Below are 16,153 nucleotides of genomic sequence, written 5' to 3'. Positions count from 1 at the left end.
CGCGGCAAACACAAAATTTGGCTCAAAAAAAATTCATAGCGTATAATGATAATGGTAGTAGTGACTTTATTTATAAATATTGTTGATTTTATGACTTCAATATACATAGTACGGATGTTGATTTGGATTCAATTCTTAAAGAATTATTGTTCATCCTGATATTTACATATTTTTTTTTTTATTTTGCATATAGACTATATGATTTAGCTACACATAGAAACACATAATAGAGTTAGCAACAACTGCTTTCTGCACACACGTGCTAAGTGATTTGACCTCCAATTTTTTGGCCTTGTTTAATGATGGGCCACGGACCCATATTAAATAAATAGGTTTTTTACTTACAAATCGTAAAGAATTGTAGAAGAAGACATAGAAAAGCGCTTTTTTACGATCATGTACGATATCAATTTCATATTCTTTCTTTCTATACCATGACGATTTTGATAGAGCATTCAAAATAAATTTTATATATTTTTCAACAAAAAATGCTATAGATATTTAAAAAAAATAATAGTCAATAGTCATTTATGGTGTATATATATAATCCATGTTCATTCGGAAGAATTTGTTTCTCTAAAAAAGTGTTTAACAATGCTTGTTGAAGCTTAAAATCCGGAAATTTTTCACAAATAAATTCAAATTCTAAATTCTTATAGATTTTACTAAATTCCACATAAAAATATTGGTTTTTATAATCATGATTGAAATGTTTCACACATTCGGGTGTAATGCTCATTAATTGATTTCACTAACATCGGCTGCGAATGAAAATGGGATTCATTGAAAACCGCCATTGGTAAGAATCTGTACAATTTGTGACATTTTTGGTGTTTCAAACAACATACTGTACGTCTTTTTGATGCATTGTCATGTTTCTTAAAATTGCAAAGAGTGAGTTCTTTATAAAATCCATTTTCAACGGGTTTTTCAATATTTCACATTTTCATCCATACTAAATGACATAAATTTCAGTGGCACTTTTGAATCTCGAAAAAGAAGACTTAATGAGATAAAAAACACTGAAAATAATAATAGATTTTTTTAATACATTTGAATAAAATTTCAATACATAGACGATAATTTTAAATTTGGAATGATTTTATTTTTTTTAATTAAATCATTTAAGGGCGTTTCATTCTCAACTAATTACTCTCAATACCTGAACCAGTTTTTATTTATCGTAAATAATTTTTGTTTGATATGAAATATTTTAATTAAAAAAAAATTTCATGTTAAAATTATTTTGTTCCGGAAATAAAAGTTTGTGAAATTTAACAGGAACAATTAGAAGAATATTGTGTTCGAAGAACTCTACTACTCTCGTTGTTGATTTCATTTTGACTTAATATTTATTATATGATGCAATAGTGATCAAATTTTAATAATTGGTATAAATGTTGATTGAAATTAAAAAAAAAAAAAAATTCTAATCAGTCAACGATGAGAATGTTCAAGAAAAATTCATAAAATGCAAAGTCTAAAGATGGAATCTATTTGGACACATTTTCTGGCATATACGTTTATTCTTGATTTTATTCAACAAATTCCGGTTCTATGCATGGGACATTTTGAATGTGTATATAAATCTGTGATTTGTTGAACGAACAACGGTTTTCTTTGTTGGTTTTGTATTTTGTCTGAAAAAAAATATTTATAAAAAATATACGTTTAGAAAAAATCGTCTCCTGTTACATTTAAATCTATTTTTCTTTTTAAATAGTGTGTGTTTTTTTCTCTAAATGAATTGATTTTGTTTGTCACTAGGTAAGTTATTTGTTGTGCTGCTATTGCCACGATAATCGAGATGTAAAATGTCTACCAGTGGTGTATTAATTATAAGCTCTAATAAATGATGGATGCTACATTTTAAAAATAATTTTCACACCCAGCAACGGAGCTTTTCTCATTCATTTATATATTTTCAATGATTGTTTGTAGTTGAAGTACAAGATTTCGAGCCAGCTTCAGTACCTCGTCCATCTTGTGATGTTCGGCCATTTCTGTAGATAAAATTTGAATTAAATTAGTTGCTTAAAAATGCTGATCAGAGTAACAAAAAAGAACGGAGATATTCATAAAACACATGTTAGTCGTTTATGCTGGATTAGGTTCCGTAAATCTCTATTTTCAAATCTGCGCAAATCACAGCTGAACCATACAAATAAAATCTGTAAATATACCGTTAAAGAATTTAATCACGTCGGTGAAATCCATGCTGTTTGATAAAATAACATCACGATAGGTTTCCAGCAATGCGAGCGCTATAAAAAGCACAAAATGGGATGACGCTACAAATTTTGCCGCCCAAATAATTTCCCACATGGTGTAGATGTCCTTGTAAAGAAGTTCGCGTTTAAAATCCAACAAAAACCAACGATAACAAAAATAGAAATGTGTGTAGTCATGGCCATGTGCATGCATCAAATCATACATTTCAGAGTCTAATATTTGAATCAATGATCTGTTCCGAGAATAAAATATATTTATATCGGTAAATATAGGCAGATGTCAGTGAATTTGATTGGGAAAGATTTTACCTCATGTTAGCCAAATGCATATCCATTGCATTACCGCTTGGAAAATTTTCGATCATGCGCTCCATCAGACGACAAAAGCAACTATAGCTCATTGATTCGTCATCGAAAACAACCAAGAATGGAGCAACTAAATCGCACATTCCTTGCATGTAACCAATCTCCAAATGCTCCCACACATATCTAATTTTAGTTACCAAATCAATAAAATGAGTTCAGAACAAAGCGAAACCATTGGACAACATTTTGAATATCGTTTCTAAAACTTACGTGCAAATGACATTTCTCAATTTATCTAAATTTTCGTCCACTTTAAAATACTTATGGGTTCTATCACATCTCTGTACATCTTTTTCAATGCGATGTAAATTCAAGCCAAATGTCTCGAGCAATTCACCCTAAAGCAATCCAAAACATTAACATTCCGTTTGCACAAAATAATGTATGTAAATTAAACTTACGCTATAGATTCCGCCATTCGAACTGGCCGGCGATACGCATGCCGATTTTGGCTCTTGTAGTGCATCCAATGAAGATTGACCAGCAATCTCCTCTTGTAATGGTGATAAATTATTTTTCTCTTCTTCATCATTGTCGTCGCCGCTATTTACATCTCGTTGAACATTTACAATGTCGATTGAAGCATCGGTGACAATGACTGCATGTGGATGATTCGTTGTAGGTGATGAAATTATATCATTTTCGTCAATAGTTATATCTTCTATTTGTCCGGCCAAGTCGACAAAATCATTGGCAACGGTTTGATATGATGACGATGATGGTGAACTTTTATTGCTGTTCGTTTCGTCAACAGCCAATTTGAATTCATCGGATGGATCCTTAACCAAATTTAAAATTGGTAAATCTTCAGCTCTTAATTGGTATACTGATGTTTCAGCAGCCTCAACAATTTCTTTGTTCTCGTCAGTTTCATTTTCTTCATCAGCACTATCGGCAACATTACCGGAATCTGTGCTACTTTTATTCATTCGACTTGGTTTTTCACAAACCACATTTTCAACTTTTTCATTTGGTTTATCGCTATCTTTGCGATGCGGTTGATCGTCATCGTACTCCTCTGGTTCGGACATATCCGAATATCCATTCTCTTCGAATACATCGTTTTCAATATCATTGTCTGGATCCAGTCCAACTTTTTTCCCCTTTTGCTGTTGATCACTTCCACTTTCCGAACTCAATTTAGCAACAGCCATTGCAGTTTTTTCCTTATCACGTTGTCGCACAATTGCTTCAACCGCAAGCCATTCACTCATTGTCGTCTCATAATAATGTCGACTGGTTTCATCAAGTTCCGAACGCTCTTCGGCCGTTGAACCAAACGAGTAATGGCCCAATAAAAATGGCCAGACTTCATTGCGAATTTTTTCATCAACACCACCAAAATAAACCAAACGATATACTTCGTCTGAATCGCTTATAACGCCGTTCACATTCAATGTATTCCATACATCTTTTGTTAGTCCGCTTTCGGCACCATCTGATAAATAGTGATGTGATTTATGGTTTAAATTACAAATTTGATAGATTAAACGAGATCAGACTTACTTTCTGGCGTTATTCGTCCATTTACTAATCCAGATAAATGAGTTCGTACGGTTGAAAGATGCCGACAATACGCTAACCACCCATAAAAGGCTCGTGATATAATTTGTTTGCGCATCGTTGTACAAACTAATGCAATACTTGCCGTTTGATTTGTGGTGACCTAGAAAGACAATTGAATGATTCATACGTCGTACAAATATGCAAATTAAAAAAAATCCAATGGATCACTTACAACTAATGGGCTGTCTGGTGCGTACACGTCTAATGACAGACTTTTATTGGAACCGTCACTACTTTCATTCGTAGACGAACTACTGAGATGTGATCGTCTTGGGCTTGTACGACCCAAATCTAAAATTGATGCGCTTGTAACTGATTGCAATTTACTGCGAAGATGATTCACTTGAAATTTGGATAAAAATTCGCGAAATTCTTCATTGTTTGATTTGTTAACAATGCGAAAAACATAATCAATTGGAACATCTTCTTCCGATTCCGATTCCATAACAAGCGGTAATGGTTTGCGTTTGTTTTTCGAAGCCCATGGAAAGATTTTACCGATACCTTTGTGCGACCAAATTGGTGGATCGAGTTGACCATGTGGTAGTAGACCAGTTTCTAATGCACGAAGAAACGATGCCATATGTCCACCCTCTGGAAATATGATCGGCGAACGCTGTACACCATCATGCCCTACGAGAATTATGGTGCCACTTGTATCCTGGCCGCTTGATTGTTGATGGCAATGCACATAAACGATATCCTCAACATTTATAGTCATTGTTAATTCGTTAAAATAATCCCAATAAGAAGTTGCATCCGGATCATCTTTTTCAATGTAACCGTTCATTAACTGATTTGGTGTCCATTTAATTATCAATGAGTGTGGCCTTTGATGCAAACTCAAATAGCCCGGTAACGGTTCCGTTACATCTTTCTGCAAACCGAACAAATAAACAATTTCACTTAATTTTCATTCTCACATTTGTTTTATCGAATTTCTTTTAGATAAATAAGTGCATAAAATGTCCAAGTGGTAATAAAAAAAGGGTGAAAAATTTAATAGTGCTAATTATAATTACGGTCGATTTCTAACTTTTCTGTATTTTTCTCTTGTGGAAAGCCATTTCAATCAGACAAATAGAAATGCATGCATATAAGAAGTAAGAATGAAGGAGTTATTCACTTTATCATGTATACTACACACCGGAAGCACGAGCACATTGTTTTTTCCATAGAGTAGTGTGGCTCGATGATTTTGATGCAACGATTCAACAATATTCGATTTAAACGAACTGGTGCTTCCATCTTCTGAACTGTTTAAACTTCGTTTGAAATTGATAATTGGCCGTCGGCATGTTGGTGGTGTTGGTTGCGACGAGGTGATACGATGTCTTTGTACCAATTCTTCTGCAGCCGGATCGCTCCAAATGTATTCAGGTGTTTTTGGCCGTGAATATTCCAAAGTACATGGACCAATGAGCAATGAACTTAAAATTGAACCAAAATTTTGATCCGCAACTAATGAATCACGCTCATAATAGCGCGATGCATTTGTTACCAAATGATCAACTATGCGTGCCAATTTCTTTTCATACAATGCCAAACGAATCCAAAGATGCCTAAGAAAAAGAAGAAAACAATTATTTCATCTTCTTTTGGTCGAAACAAAAATGTGAACGCTTTCAAGCTTACTTTATAGTTGGAGATGGTGGACTAGAATTATTTGTAATGGATGTGTTGCTATTTTTCTTCAGAATTGGTGGTTTGCTTGTACTGTCGCTACTTGACGATGAGCGCTTTGTTGGATCAGCATTTTCAATGTCCAAAACTTTTTTGCTTATATAATTCGCCTCGGGACAGTGTTTGGCCACTTTATGCAACAATGCTGTCGTTGATGATGTTTTAAATAGACCAAGCGCTCGCCGACGTAATCCTTGACTTAAGCATTCTTCAACTGCTGCACACAAATGCGTTACTGTTAGAGATTGTTCGTTTACATATTTCCGTGTTACAGCTTCTTCCATCACATGTTTCGCCTTCTCCTTTACGTTGGCCAACAGTTGCTCTTTGAAATCAAGTGCTTCTATAAAATAAATGGAATAAATAAAATTTGTTATCAGTTTCAATGCTGTAATACTTATATCTATCCAGTTTAAAATATCCTTGGATACGTGCTTCAAACAAACAAGCACAACTATTGACGGAGCATACACTGTCAAGGTCATAGTTGATATTGATTTCTCTTCTTTACTTATGACCGTTATTTATACGCACTTTGTTCCTGTACACTCAGTTTATTTTATGACGTGAAAAAAGTGGCAAGAAAAAAGTGAAAAAAGCCACAAATATTGCTGGAAGCCATTTTTAATCATTATAATTGTAGGAAGCCATTGTGAACTATAGCAACTTAAATTAAATCTCGATTCAATGTCAGAAAAACAATTAGTGTAGGTTTTTCATTCAAAGGTATACTTGAACATTTTGAACATAAAATTATATGCAGGAGAAAAAGCATTCATACATTTAACATTTAAAAACAAAGTAAAAAAGTTGTCACCACACTTGTGAAATCCATTTTTTTAATGGTATTTAATATAAAAGGATCGATGGCAGATTGCGTTTTATGCACACGACGAGTTATTTTGAACCTTATAGCAAAAAGGTCATTTTTTATATGCGCAAAACTTACCCTTTTCACGAAACCCTTCAATTCAAATTGAATACAATCAAGATTTTCCAAATGATTTTTAAATGAATGTTAAATGGAATGCGACAATAAAGTACTCTTATATTTCTGCCCACTTGATGTGCGTTTTCTAAGAATTTTACGCCACATTTACTCTTCATATTTGCCTGTTTTCAATCACATTGCATAAATTGATGAAACATGAGTTTGAATTTTCTTCATGTCAACGCAACAACAAAAAACACATTGCGGGTAATACAGTAAACAACATATGTGTGTCAGACAGTGTCTGTATTCTGAAAAACAGCAAACAAAAAGAGATACAAGATTTTATGTGGTATGCGATTAAATAGATCCAAAATGTTTATTCAGTCGTTGTATTTCCATGCGTGGAATTTAATATCAAGTCTGAAATACGTATTGTACCAAAGATAAATATGAAATTTCACGCATTCTATTAAGCATTCTCCGAAATATATCTAACTTTTAATTCCTTCGCGAAACATTTAAAAAAAAAATACATTTTGGCGGTTGGACATGGTTCTTACATGGTATTTTTTAGTGAAACGCAGAGAGCATGTTAATTTTCAATTCTTATTCAAGTTTGAGTTTCTACCACCGAAAATACAATAATTGAATGTAAACTTTGATAAATCAACAAGAAAATATTGCATTATTATTATTTTTAAAATGAGAGCATCTTTTAAACATATATTCTGACTCGAGGTGTGCGTTAAAACATATGCTATTCAATAATTTGTGATTTTTTATAATTTTATTTTGCCTTGATCGAAGTCACTTTGTTCAAGGGATGCTCAACCATTTGTGTGCACCGACATTACTGCTTGCCGAAATATTTGAGGAATATTCGAGGTTTTTTGTATTTTTGTTGGAAATGAAATAAAAAGAGAAATTTATGAAAAAATTGAATTCGAAACGCCTATTAAAATTGTTTAATAAAAAGAAACATAAACGATGCCGGAGAGTTTTACCAAAAGAAGAAAAATATCATGGATTTTCAATTTTTGAATAAGAGTTAATATTGCGGTGGTTGAAGTCAACCAATATAATGCTGTGGTTGCTCGTGTGGTTGCGTCTTCTTACTGCATTCCTTTGTGAAAAGTTTGGCAAGTTCTCTGAAAGTACCATATGGCGAAATGCATGTTTTTATGCGCGCCTCGAATTCATTTACATAAAGTAACTCATTAGAAAGTTCAAACTACTTGTAAGTAAAAACTTTGAAATTAGTATTGTTCATTTGTTTTTGTCTTCATTTTTCACAGATTTCAGTTTCACTTCGAGTGTGTTTTCAATGTGTGTGTGTGCTTATAATCCGATATACGATGCGGTGATATCTTAATCCTTAAATATACAATTGTTCATCGTTCTCGCAAACTGCACGCATGCGAAATGTCATAAATAAATAATGCGAAAAAAGTGCTGTGCTTCAATGGATGTTTGCAATGATTTGCTAGAAGCCAAAGTTTTTCAAATACATATTGGTTTCACACGCTGCGGGTGGAAACCTACTGTACTGATTTGGGCATTGAAGTTGAAACTCGGATGAAATTCCACTGTAATTACTTACAATACATTTCATTAGAATGGTGAAAATACGTCTGAATCTTGTGAATTGAGGGCGACTTTACTCACAATGCACAAGAAATTAATTGGAAATTGATTATTTTCAATCATTGCACTTAATTAAAGTCCATTATTCGATAATGAAAATTTACTACCACGTGCAAACAAAGAAAATTCGCAAAATTAATAATAGATTTCACTGTATATTATCACATTGCAAAATAACGATTCAATTATTTCTGTATGACGCCTACACACCGATGATACCCAATATTTTCTTCTTTTTCGTATCAATAAATAAGCGTAGAATGGCACAACGTTTATACTACTGTTTATGTAGCACATCATGAACATGCTGCTCGTTTTCCGAGAATTCGTTCTAAATCGAACATGAGATGAATATGTGACGAATTTGTATGGTTTCCTTTTTTAAATTTGTAACAATGATAACTTAAAATGACGAGAAACATCATTTTGATTCCATTTCAGAGCATAAAATTGTTTTTGAAATGTCAGTCTGATGAAAACCGAACAAAATATTTTTAGAAATGAACGAGAAAAAAACAATTGCAATCGATAAAAGGTAACGTTCGTCATCGATGTGTAGCTGTAGCTATACCGACAAAAGAAAATCTGCTTTTTTTATAATGTACTTTTTGTATTGATGTAATTTGATACGTACTTTCATCTCATTCATGCGAAAAAAAATGTATTGAGAGAGCGAGAAGGAGAGATATTGAGAACGAGAATGTGCTTAATTTTTTTGCAGGAAGATTTCATGAATTATTTACAACAACACACATAATGTGCTTGCTTCGCATTTAACTCGAAAAGTGGTTGTTTACAAAGAAAAAAGAATCAAAAGCTGAAAAATCTGAAAAGAATATTACAAAAAAGTTTCAACGAAAAAAACGTATTTCGACCCAAACAAGCTCGAGAAAAAGTTGCGCAAATATTTAAACATCACGTTCCATTCATCGCCGTATGGTAGTCCATTACAGTGAATTCGATTATGTTCATTCTTAATGCAAGTGATTTCTTTTTCTCTCATTCTGCGAATCCCAATAGTGTTTGTGAATTTCTTGCTTGAAACTATTACACATATGTATTACATTACGAATTGGTCTAATCAACATGTGGGTGGTTCTGCACACGATATTGATTTCTTTGATTAGAACTATATACATGCACGACAACGACCATATCGCTATGCTGCCTTGTTTGTATTGTTTTTTTTTTTTTTTTTGCTATATGCCGTTGTTTGTGAACGTGCTCAAATCATTGAGACTCACAAAATGACGTTGACAATTCGATAAGATATTATTTTACGTATGCTGAAAACGAAAACAAAATGAATTTTACCAACCTGTTTCATCAGTCATTGTATTGAACGTTGTTGAAATGATAACAAAGAGATGTGTTCTTATTTTAATTATACAACGTTTGCACTATTTTCACAGCCACTTGACCATTAGAACAAGTTTCTTTTGCTCTCTAAATTGTTAGACTATGAAGAAAATTTAAACGTTAACTTTCGTTTGATAATTGAAATAGTTTAAGTTCGGGCTTATTGAACAAACATGGTCCGTTTTTCTAAACATCTGCTTCCACTTATGCTCCAATGAAACACATTCTAAGCAAAGAATTTGATTAAAAATCGACTATTTTGAACAATTTATGTTAAGAAGGAATTGATTTAAGTTTTAAAAACAAAAGCGAAAAAAAATTAAAAAACAAATTTATTGATTCGCCAGGTTGCCACAGAACGAAGAAGGAAAAAAAATATGCGTCTTAATTTCAGAGAGACCGCACACACCAAATTCGTTCGACGGCGTAATGAAAATCGTTATTGTACCCGCTGTTTGTTGAAGCTGAACTGGTCATGGTTTTTGTTGCCTCTTGCTCATGACTGTGCTTCAACTGACATTTTTCCATCGTGTATATGTGTAAAATGTTGTCGATGTAGTTGTGCTCATGAAACAATGTGTGCTGTGCAACAAAACAGGGCTCTACATCGAATTTTCCATCCACATCGAATACAACCATCAAGAGATACACCAAATCATTACATTCCCATATGAAATGTGCGCGCTTGTATTGATTGTTTATGAATTTTTTGGGTGTATGCGTCTATCGGTGTGTGTATCTCTTTCTCTCTCTCTCTCTCTATCTATCTCTCTCTCTCTGTGTGTAACTGCTTGTGTGTACGTACATTTGAAAAGCGAAATCATGGAAAATCGATATTTTTCTGCTCTCATTATACCAGCATAAAAAATGACGTGACATAGTGCATAAGAAATTTACTCTATGTTATGGTTGTATTTATTTTCAACAACATTTTCCATATGGTACAACAAAGTAAAGTAAAAGTAGTTTGATCATGAAATTTTCAATGATTCAAATGAATGTGCATGAAATAAAAAAGGGACGCTTTTTTTCGCTATTTTATTTCAAGTGTTCGTGAAGCGTTGTTTTTATTACCGATGCATTACTTCCAAGCATTTTATGAATAAATCCATGCCACTTTGCATTTTACTTTAAATGAAACACATTCAGTTTCTTTATTTAAATCATTTGCAGTTTGAAATACGGTTTTACTTATTTTTACTTCAATACAGAATTATTGTTAGAATTTTTTGTGGATGCAAAACCCAGGGTTTTTTATAATTTGTAGAAAATTTAATTCGACGAAATATATTTTTGAATTTATATTTATTATTAGACTTTAAGATGATGTGAATAAGCCAAATGCACTTGATTTCACCATAAAAGAGTATGATGCCTTGGAATTTTTTTTTACTAAATTAAAAAAAAATAACTGCCAAGGAATTTCAACTTAAACAAGCTTGCGAAATACACAAAAGAATTAAAGTCATTATCCAGGCGAGTGGACTTGACATTCATGGTTGCTCTAAGTTGTTTTCAAAGACTTTTCACATTTGAAGCTGTTTGAAGCGTTTGCTTTGTTATTCTCAGAATGTAATCTAAAGAAAAAACGAAGCATGCAATTTATTTGGAAAAAATATTAATCATTGGGTTTTTTCAGAGTTGCACTGTGATATTATGTAGACCGTAGGTGCCAGTTACTAACCTTTGTATATTTATTTTCAGTGAGTGTGTATTGAGTTGATTTCGTTCTATTGTTGTCGTTTTAATCCTCTCATGTAACCCACTTTCAGGCATTATATTGAGATATTTTCAGCCAGATGAATCAGCTCAGCCAGATATCGTCAGGAGCTGAAATGGAGTGAAAACAATAAAAGTGATTGTTATAGAGATTGTAGCAATGTAAGTGTAATTATAACCATAACAATAACTTCTATTGTTTTCACTCAGTTTCAGCTCCTGACGATATCTGGCTGAGCTGATTCATCTGGCTGAAAATATCTCATTATAATGTCTGCCCAATTTGAATAAGAAGCACTGAGTAAAAAAAAATCCAAATGTATTTTCTTATTTAATACGTTTATTTATCAGACTTTTAGTTGAAACTAAACGATGTTCTAAATAGTTTTTGAATTATAACATTAACACAATAAAAATATGAGTCACAAATGATTCGACATTTTCTGGTTGAATAAATTAAAGTTCATTTTTTGTTGTTTCAAATTAATTTTTCTGAATTACGAGAATGTATGTCATGTTCATTGATTGATGTGGTCTAATGAGTTTAAACAAAATATGTGACACTATGTCAGTGACACACAGTAAAAAAATAGTATATTATACACAAAATAGACAATTTGTTTAATTTTTTCACACGTTTTGGCAAGACTTTGTTGTTATTGTCTTTGGGATAATATTAATATTTAGGCAATTGTTTCTCGTCCAATGGAACATCTTTGTGGTGCCTCACAACAGCTTCCATAATATGAACTGTTTCGGGATAGTAGACCTTCTTGTTCGTAACGACTGAAAATGGAAGCGGACGCATTGATTATGTTTTGAGATGCATTTGCACGCCACTTAAAATATTAATGGAATTGATATTAACCTCGACCATGTTTGGCAATTTTTGTGATTTAAGCCACTGCACACCATAACATTCGTCATCGGACATGTGTGTTGTTGATCGATAGATATTGTGCTTCCGTTCAAATTTGTTGGTTCAAATTTTCTATCGGAAATTACAAATATGTGGATAATAAAATTGACATCATAATTGAAACAACGAAATTTGCACAAAACTTACAATTTCTCGTTTCGAAGGAGTGGTTCTGTATCGGTGAGTTCTTTGTACGGTTGTGGTTTTCTTTCAAATAAAAGTGTCATCAAAACGATAAAACCGACGATCGCATGAAGTAGTATGATGAACAACACCGCTTTGCGAAAACCAATTGAATCGTACAGTAAACCACTTACGGATGGCCCAAAAAATGCACCAAATGCAAACGTTGATGTCCATAATCCAGATACTAAACCGTACGTTTCGATTGTGTCAGAAAAACCATGGTGTCTAGCACGAAATTTAAACAACCATTAATTTGAATGAATGCTTACATTTATGATAATACTTACATTGCTGTTCGAAGTGCATCTGCGAAGCTAGCCACTAGAATGGCAGCTATACCAAAACCATGCATTACCAATCCAGTGATTATCATACCGAGTGTACTAATATATGAAGAAAAAAGGTATATAAAGAGGTTTTGCATTTACTTGAAAAATGGAATGCGGGCCTTACGTTGAAAACGGTAAAAACGATACAGGTCCAATTAAACAAAATGCTGTGGCAATTAAAATGCCACCTATTAGAGCTGAGAGTTTTGGATGTAGAAATTTATCAACCATCCAGCCCCAAATTGGCGCCGTTACCGCATAGAATCCACCATTTATAATAAAAACAATACCTGAAAACAAAATTTTTAAATCGAAATGAATAAAGAAAAATGTATGATGTTTCAAAGGATGCTCCATACCGAGTAAAACAGGGCTCAGATCGAATTGTCGTAGATGTGGCTCAAGAGTTGCTCCGAGAAATCCAATTGATGCACTTGTTGCCATGATGGACATCGCACAAATGACCATTCCAGGAATCTTCAATAAGGTCAGTATTGAAGCTGAACAAAATCAAATTCAATTAAAAAATCCGCTCTTTCTTTTGTTTTTATTTTATTTTACCATTGGAATGGCCTTGTTGCAGCTGTTCATTGTGTCTCGGTAGTACGCACATTGTTATCACAGCCGTCATGAACAGCAACATACCAAGCGTAGCAAATGGCAAGAAGTAACCTCCAAATTGATAAAGGATACCGCCAACCTGGAAAAAAATTACAAAAAATGAGAAAAATAAATATAGAAAAAAACGAAAATTGTTTAACTAACCATTGGTCCAACGATCAAACCCAATCCGAAGAATGTCTCTAATGAAGCGAAAGTAATGCTTACATTATCGGGAAATTCTTTTGCAATAATGGCAAACGATGCAGTTAAAAATGCTGCATTTCCAAGTGCTTCGATGATTCGAATGATAAAGGCTAATGTAATAAATAGACCGTGTCCCTGTTAAAAAAAAAAAAAAACAATTGATTTCTCACTGCAATGCAATTTTAATATAATTTGATTTCAATTTACCTGTACGCGATCAAGCAAGCCAAAGAAAATGGCTGAAATGCCAGTAGTATAAATACCGCCATTAAATAATACTTTTGGTCCTATATGGTTTAAATATTGACCATACAGCGGTGATACTATAAATACAACTAATTCAAAGACACCGAATACAAGCCCATACTCTGTTGCTGAACATCCCTTTTTCTCTGCCTGCACAAAAAAATGAACGCAAAACATTTAAATTTTGTTGAACACATCTGCTACAATGATCGCATTCAATAACAAAATTACGAAAATCAACGATGCGTGTGCACGAGAATTTGATAACCTTTCCAAACAAAAACAAGTCCTGAAGCAATTTTAACTTAATGTGTCAAAGGTATATTACCCCTGAAAATTGTATTGAACTTCGACCATTTTACATAAATACAATCAACGTTTAGTGTTGCAAATCAATGATTGATATGTTCAATGTAATATTGTCAATATTTGTTTTCCCTTTACATTGTCATCATTTTCTGTTTCACAAACAGATGTGCTAAAATATTGATAGAACACAATTCACGCCACGCCGATTATTTTAAATGCCATGAACTCGGATCAATGAAAAGTATAACGATTGAAGTCATGTAGACAAAACATTTTACAAACTCGTTCGGTTTTTGATTATTTCAAATGTTAATTTCTGTTTACATCTTTTTAAGAGAAAAACAAAATTCCAATGTTAATTTGATGAAACAATTGAATACAAACAAAAATTTATGCTCTTCGACGTCGATTGAATAAAAATTATAATTGTTATCGTTGTTTGAATGTTAATGTTTTTGTTACAATCAATTTTTAAATTTAGCATTGCTACTATCAACCTACTATTTATCAAAATATTGAACTCAATAGCATCATCATAAGTAAATACAGTGTCAGCATTATCACACGTCGTACTGTGTTTGAAAATGAATCGAATTTTCTCGTTGTTGATTTGAATTGTAGCTTTCGCGATCGTTCTTGGTGCACTGCATTTCGCGGTCATTGTTTGAATGCATCATGAAATGATAAAAATATGGAATTTTACTACTTACTTCTTGCGGGAAAAATGGCGCCTGTAGACTAACACAAATTGCATTGCAAAAATCAGCTAGCCCAATAATGATTAACGTGAGCCATTGGCGTTTTGTAAAATTTGGTAGTAGATTTTGCATATTGACTACAATTTTGATTATTAATCTTTTCGCTTTAGTTTATATTGCTTTTATGACAAAAACATTAACTACTGATAGTTTTTGTACATTCACACACTAATTATTCAAAACGGTCGTCTACCTATTCACTTGACATATGCAAATGAATTTATAAAGGAACTTTCAACAAAAAATGTAGTTAAGAAAAGTTAGTTTGACTAAAATGTTTATCGAACTCAGAAGTTCATGAATATCACATTAACAGGACCAACACAACGCATCTATTCATTGAGTTAATCACATGAAAAAAAATGAACACAACACTTTGGCTACCCTTGACATTCGCATGAAGTAAATGTACTGTACAGTCTTTTGTAAAATATTATACTCCAATTGATTCTTGGTTACTATATATTACGGACGATAATACGATCATCGTGCTTCGAACGTTGTTAGTGTGCCCTTTTTGCGTATCGATGATTTTCAACAGTCTATGTGGAGAAATTTGATAGGTAATTGAAAATTAAATATCGTTCGAAGAAAAATTTACGATTGTTCATTTTGAAAAGTTTGCTAAACACACCAATGAATGAGATCAGGCTTGAATTGACTTTGTTCACTGTCACTTGTGTTGAAACAAAATCGTATTTATTATGACACCGAATTATCTGTCAAACAGCAAAATGAGTTGTCCTTCACTTGGAAATTAAAAGAGCTGAACTTCAAAATTTAATCGCTAAAAAATGTGATTGACATCGATTTTTATTCACGAGAATACAACTTTGTTAGTCAATATTGTGTGGTAGAAGCGACACTTTGTCTATTCTTCACTTTGTTATTGGTTTCCCGTTCACTTTTACTTTGATTAAAAGACATCTGTCCCAAAGACTAGCAATTTTACAACTGAATCTCTTCAGATGAATTTCTAAGGGTATACAGGGACCGAATTCACAATTATTACAATAAACAAACATACATGCACAGCTCATTATCAAAAATAAGATGAAAAGTACATCACATTCGTTTTCATCGATTTACATGCACTG

At 32.9% G+C, this 16,153-nt stretch overlaps 2 protein-coding genes across 3 annotated transcripts; both read right to left on the bottom strand.

Moving 5' to 3' along the window:
• Positions 1-41: 41 nt before the first annotated feature.
• On the bottom strand, positions 42-10,235 carry LOC116348813 (small G protein signaling modulator 1-like). 2 transcript variants are annotated; one of them, XM_031779950.1, is made up of 10 exons: positions 9,743-10,235; positions 5,799-6,189; positions 5,290-5,725; positions 4,336-5,040; positions 4,104-4,263; positions 2,999-4,035; positions 2,808-2,935; positions 2,541-2,720; positions 2,184-2,464; positions 42-2,003 (listed from the first exon to the last, which is right to left on the bottom strand). In XM_031779950.1, exons 1-10 carry the CDS (start codon positions 9,756-9,758, stop codon positions 1,915-1,917), a joined length of 3,423 nt encoding a protein of 1,140 aa, XP_031635810.1. In that variant the 5' UTR covers positions 9,759-10,235; the 3' UTR covers positions 42-1,914. The 2 variants fall into 2 exon arrangements, with proteins under 2 accessions (XP_031635810.1, XP_031635811.1); XM_031779951.1 differs by having other exon boundaries at positions 5,311-5,725.
• Positions 10,236-11,949: 1,714 nt separating this feature from the next.
• LOC116348770 (MFS-type transporter SLC18B1-like) lies at positions 11,950-16,097 on the bottom strand. The gene is made up of 11 exons (XM_031779880.1): positions 15,691-16,097; positions 15,009-15,598; positions 13,951-14,139; positions 13,702-13,878; positions 13,498-13,636; positions 13,296-13,436; positions 13,061-13,226; positions 12,895-12,990; positions 12,569-12,832; positions 12,371-12,493; positions 11,950-12,288 (listed from the first exon to the last, which is right to left on the bottom strand). Exons 2-11 carry the CDS (start codon positions 15,126-15,128, stop codon positions 12,186-12,188), a joined length of 1,518 nt encoding a protein of 505 aa, XP_031635740.1. The 5' UTR covers positions 15,129-15,598; positions 15,691-16,097; the 3' UTR covers positions 11,950-12,185.
• Positions 16,098-16,153: the final 56 nt, after the last annotated feature.

Source organism: Contarinia nasturtii, unplaced genomic scaffold, assembly GCF_009176525.2.
Source record: "Contarinia nasturtii isolate CC-2019 unplaced genomic scaffold, AAFC_CNas_1.1 Cnas_scaffold_2678, whole genome shotgun sequence".
NCBI classification, from domain to species: Eukaryota; Metazoa; Arthropoda; class Insecta; order Diptera; family Cecidomyiidae; genus Contarinia; species Contarinia nasturtii.
Note: the sequence above shows the minus strand (reverse complement) of the source record. Positions and strands in the feature narration are given on the sequence as shown.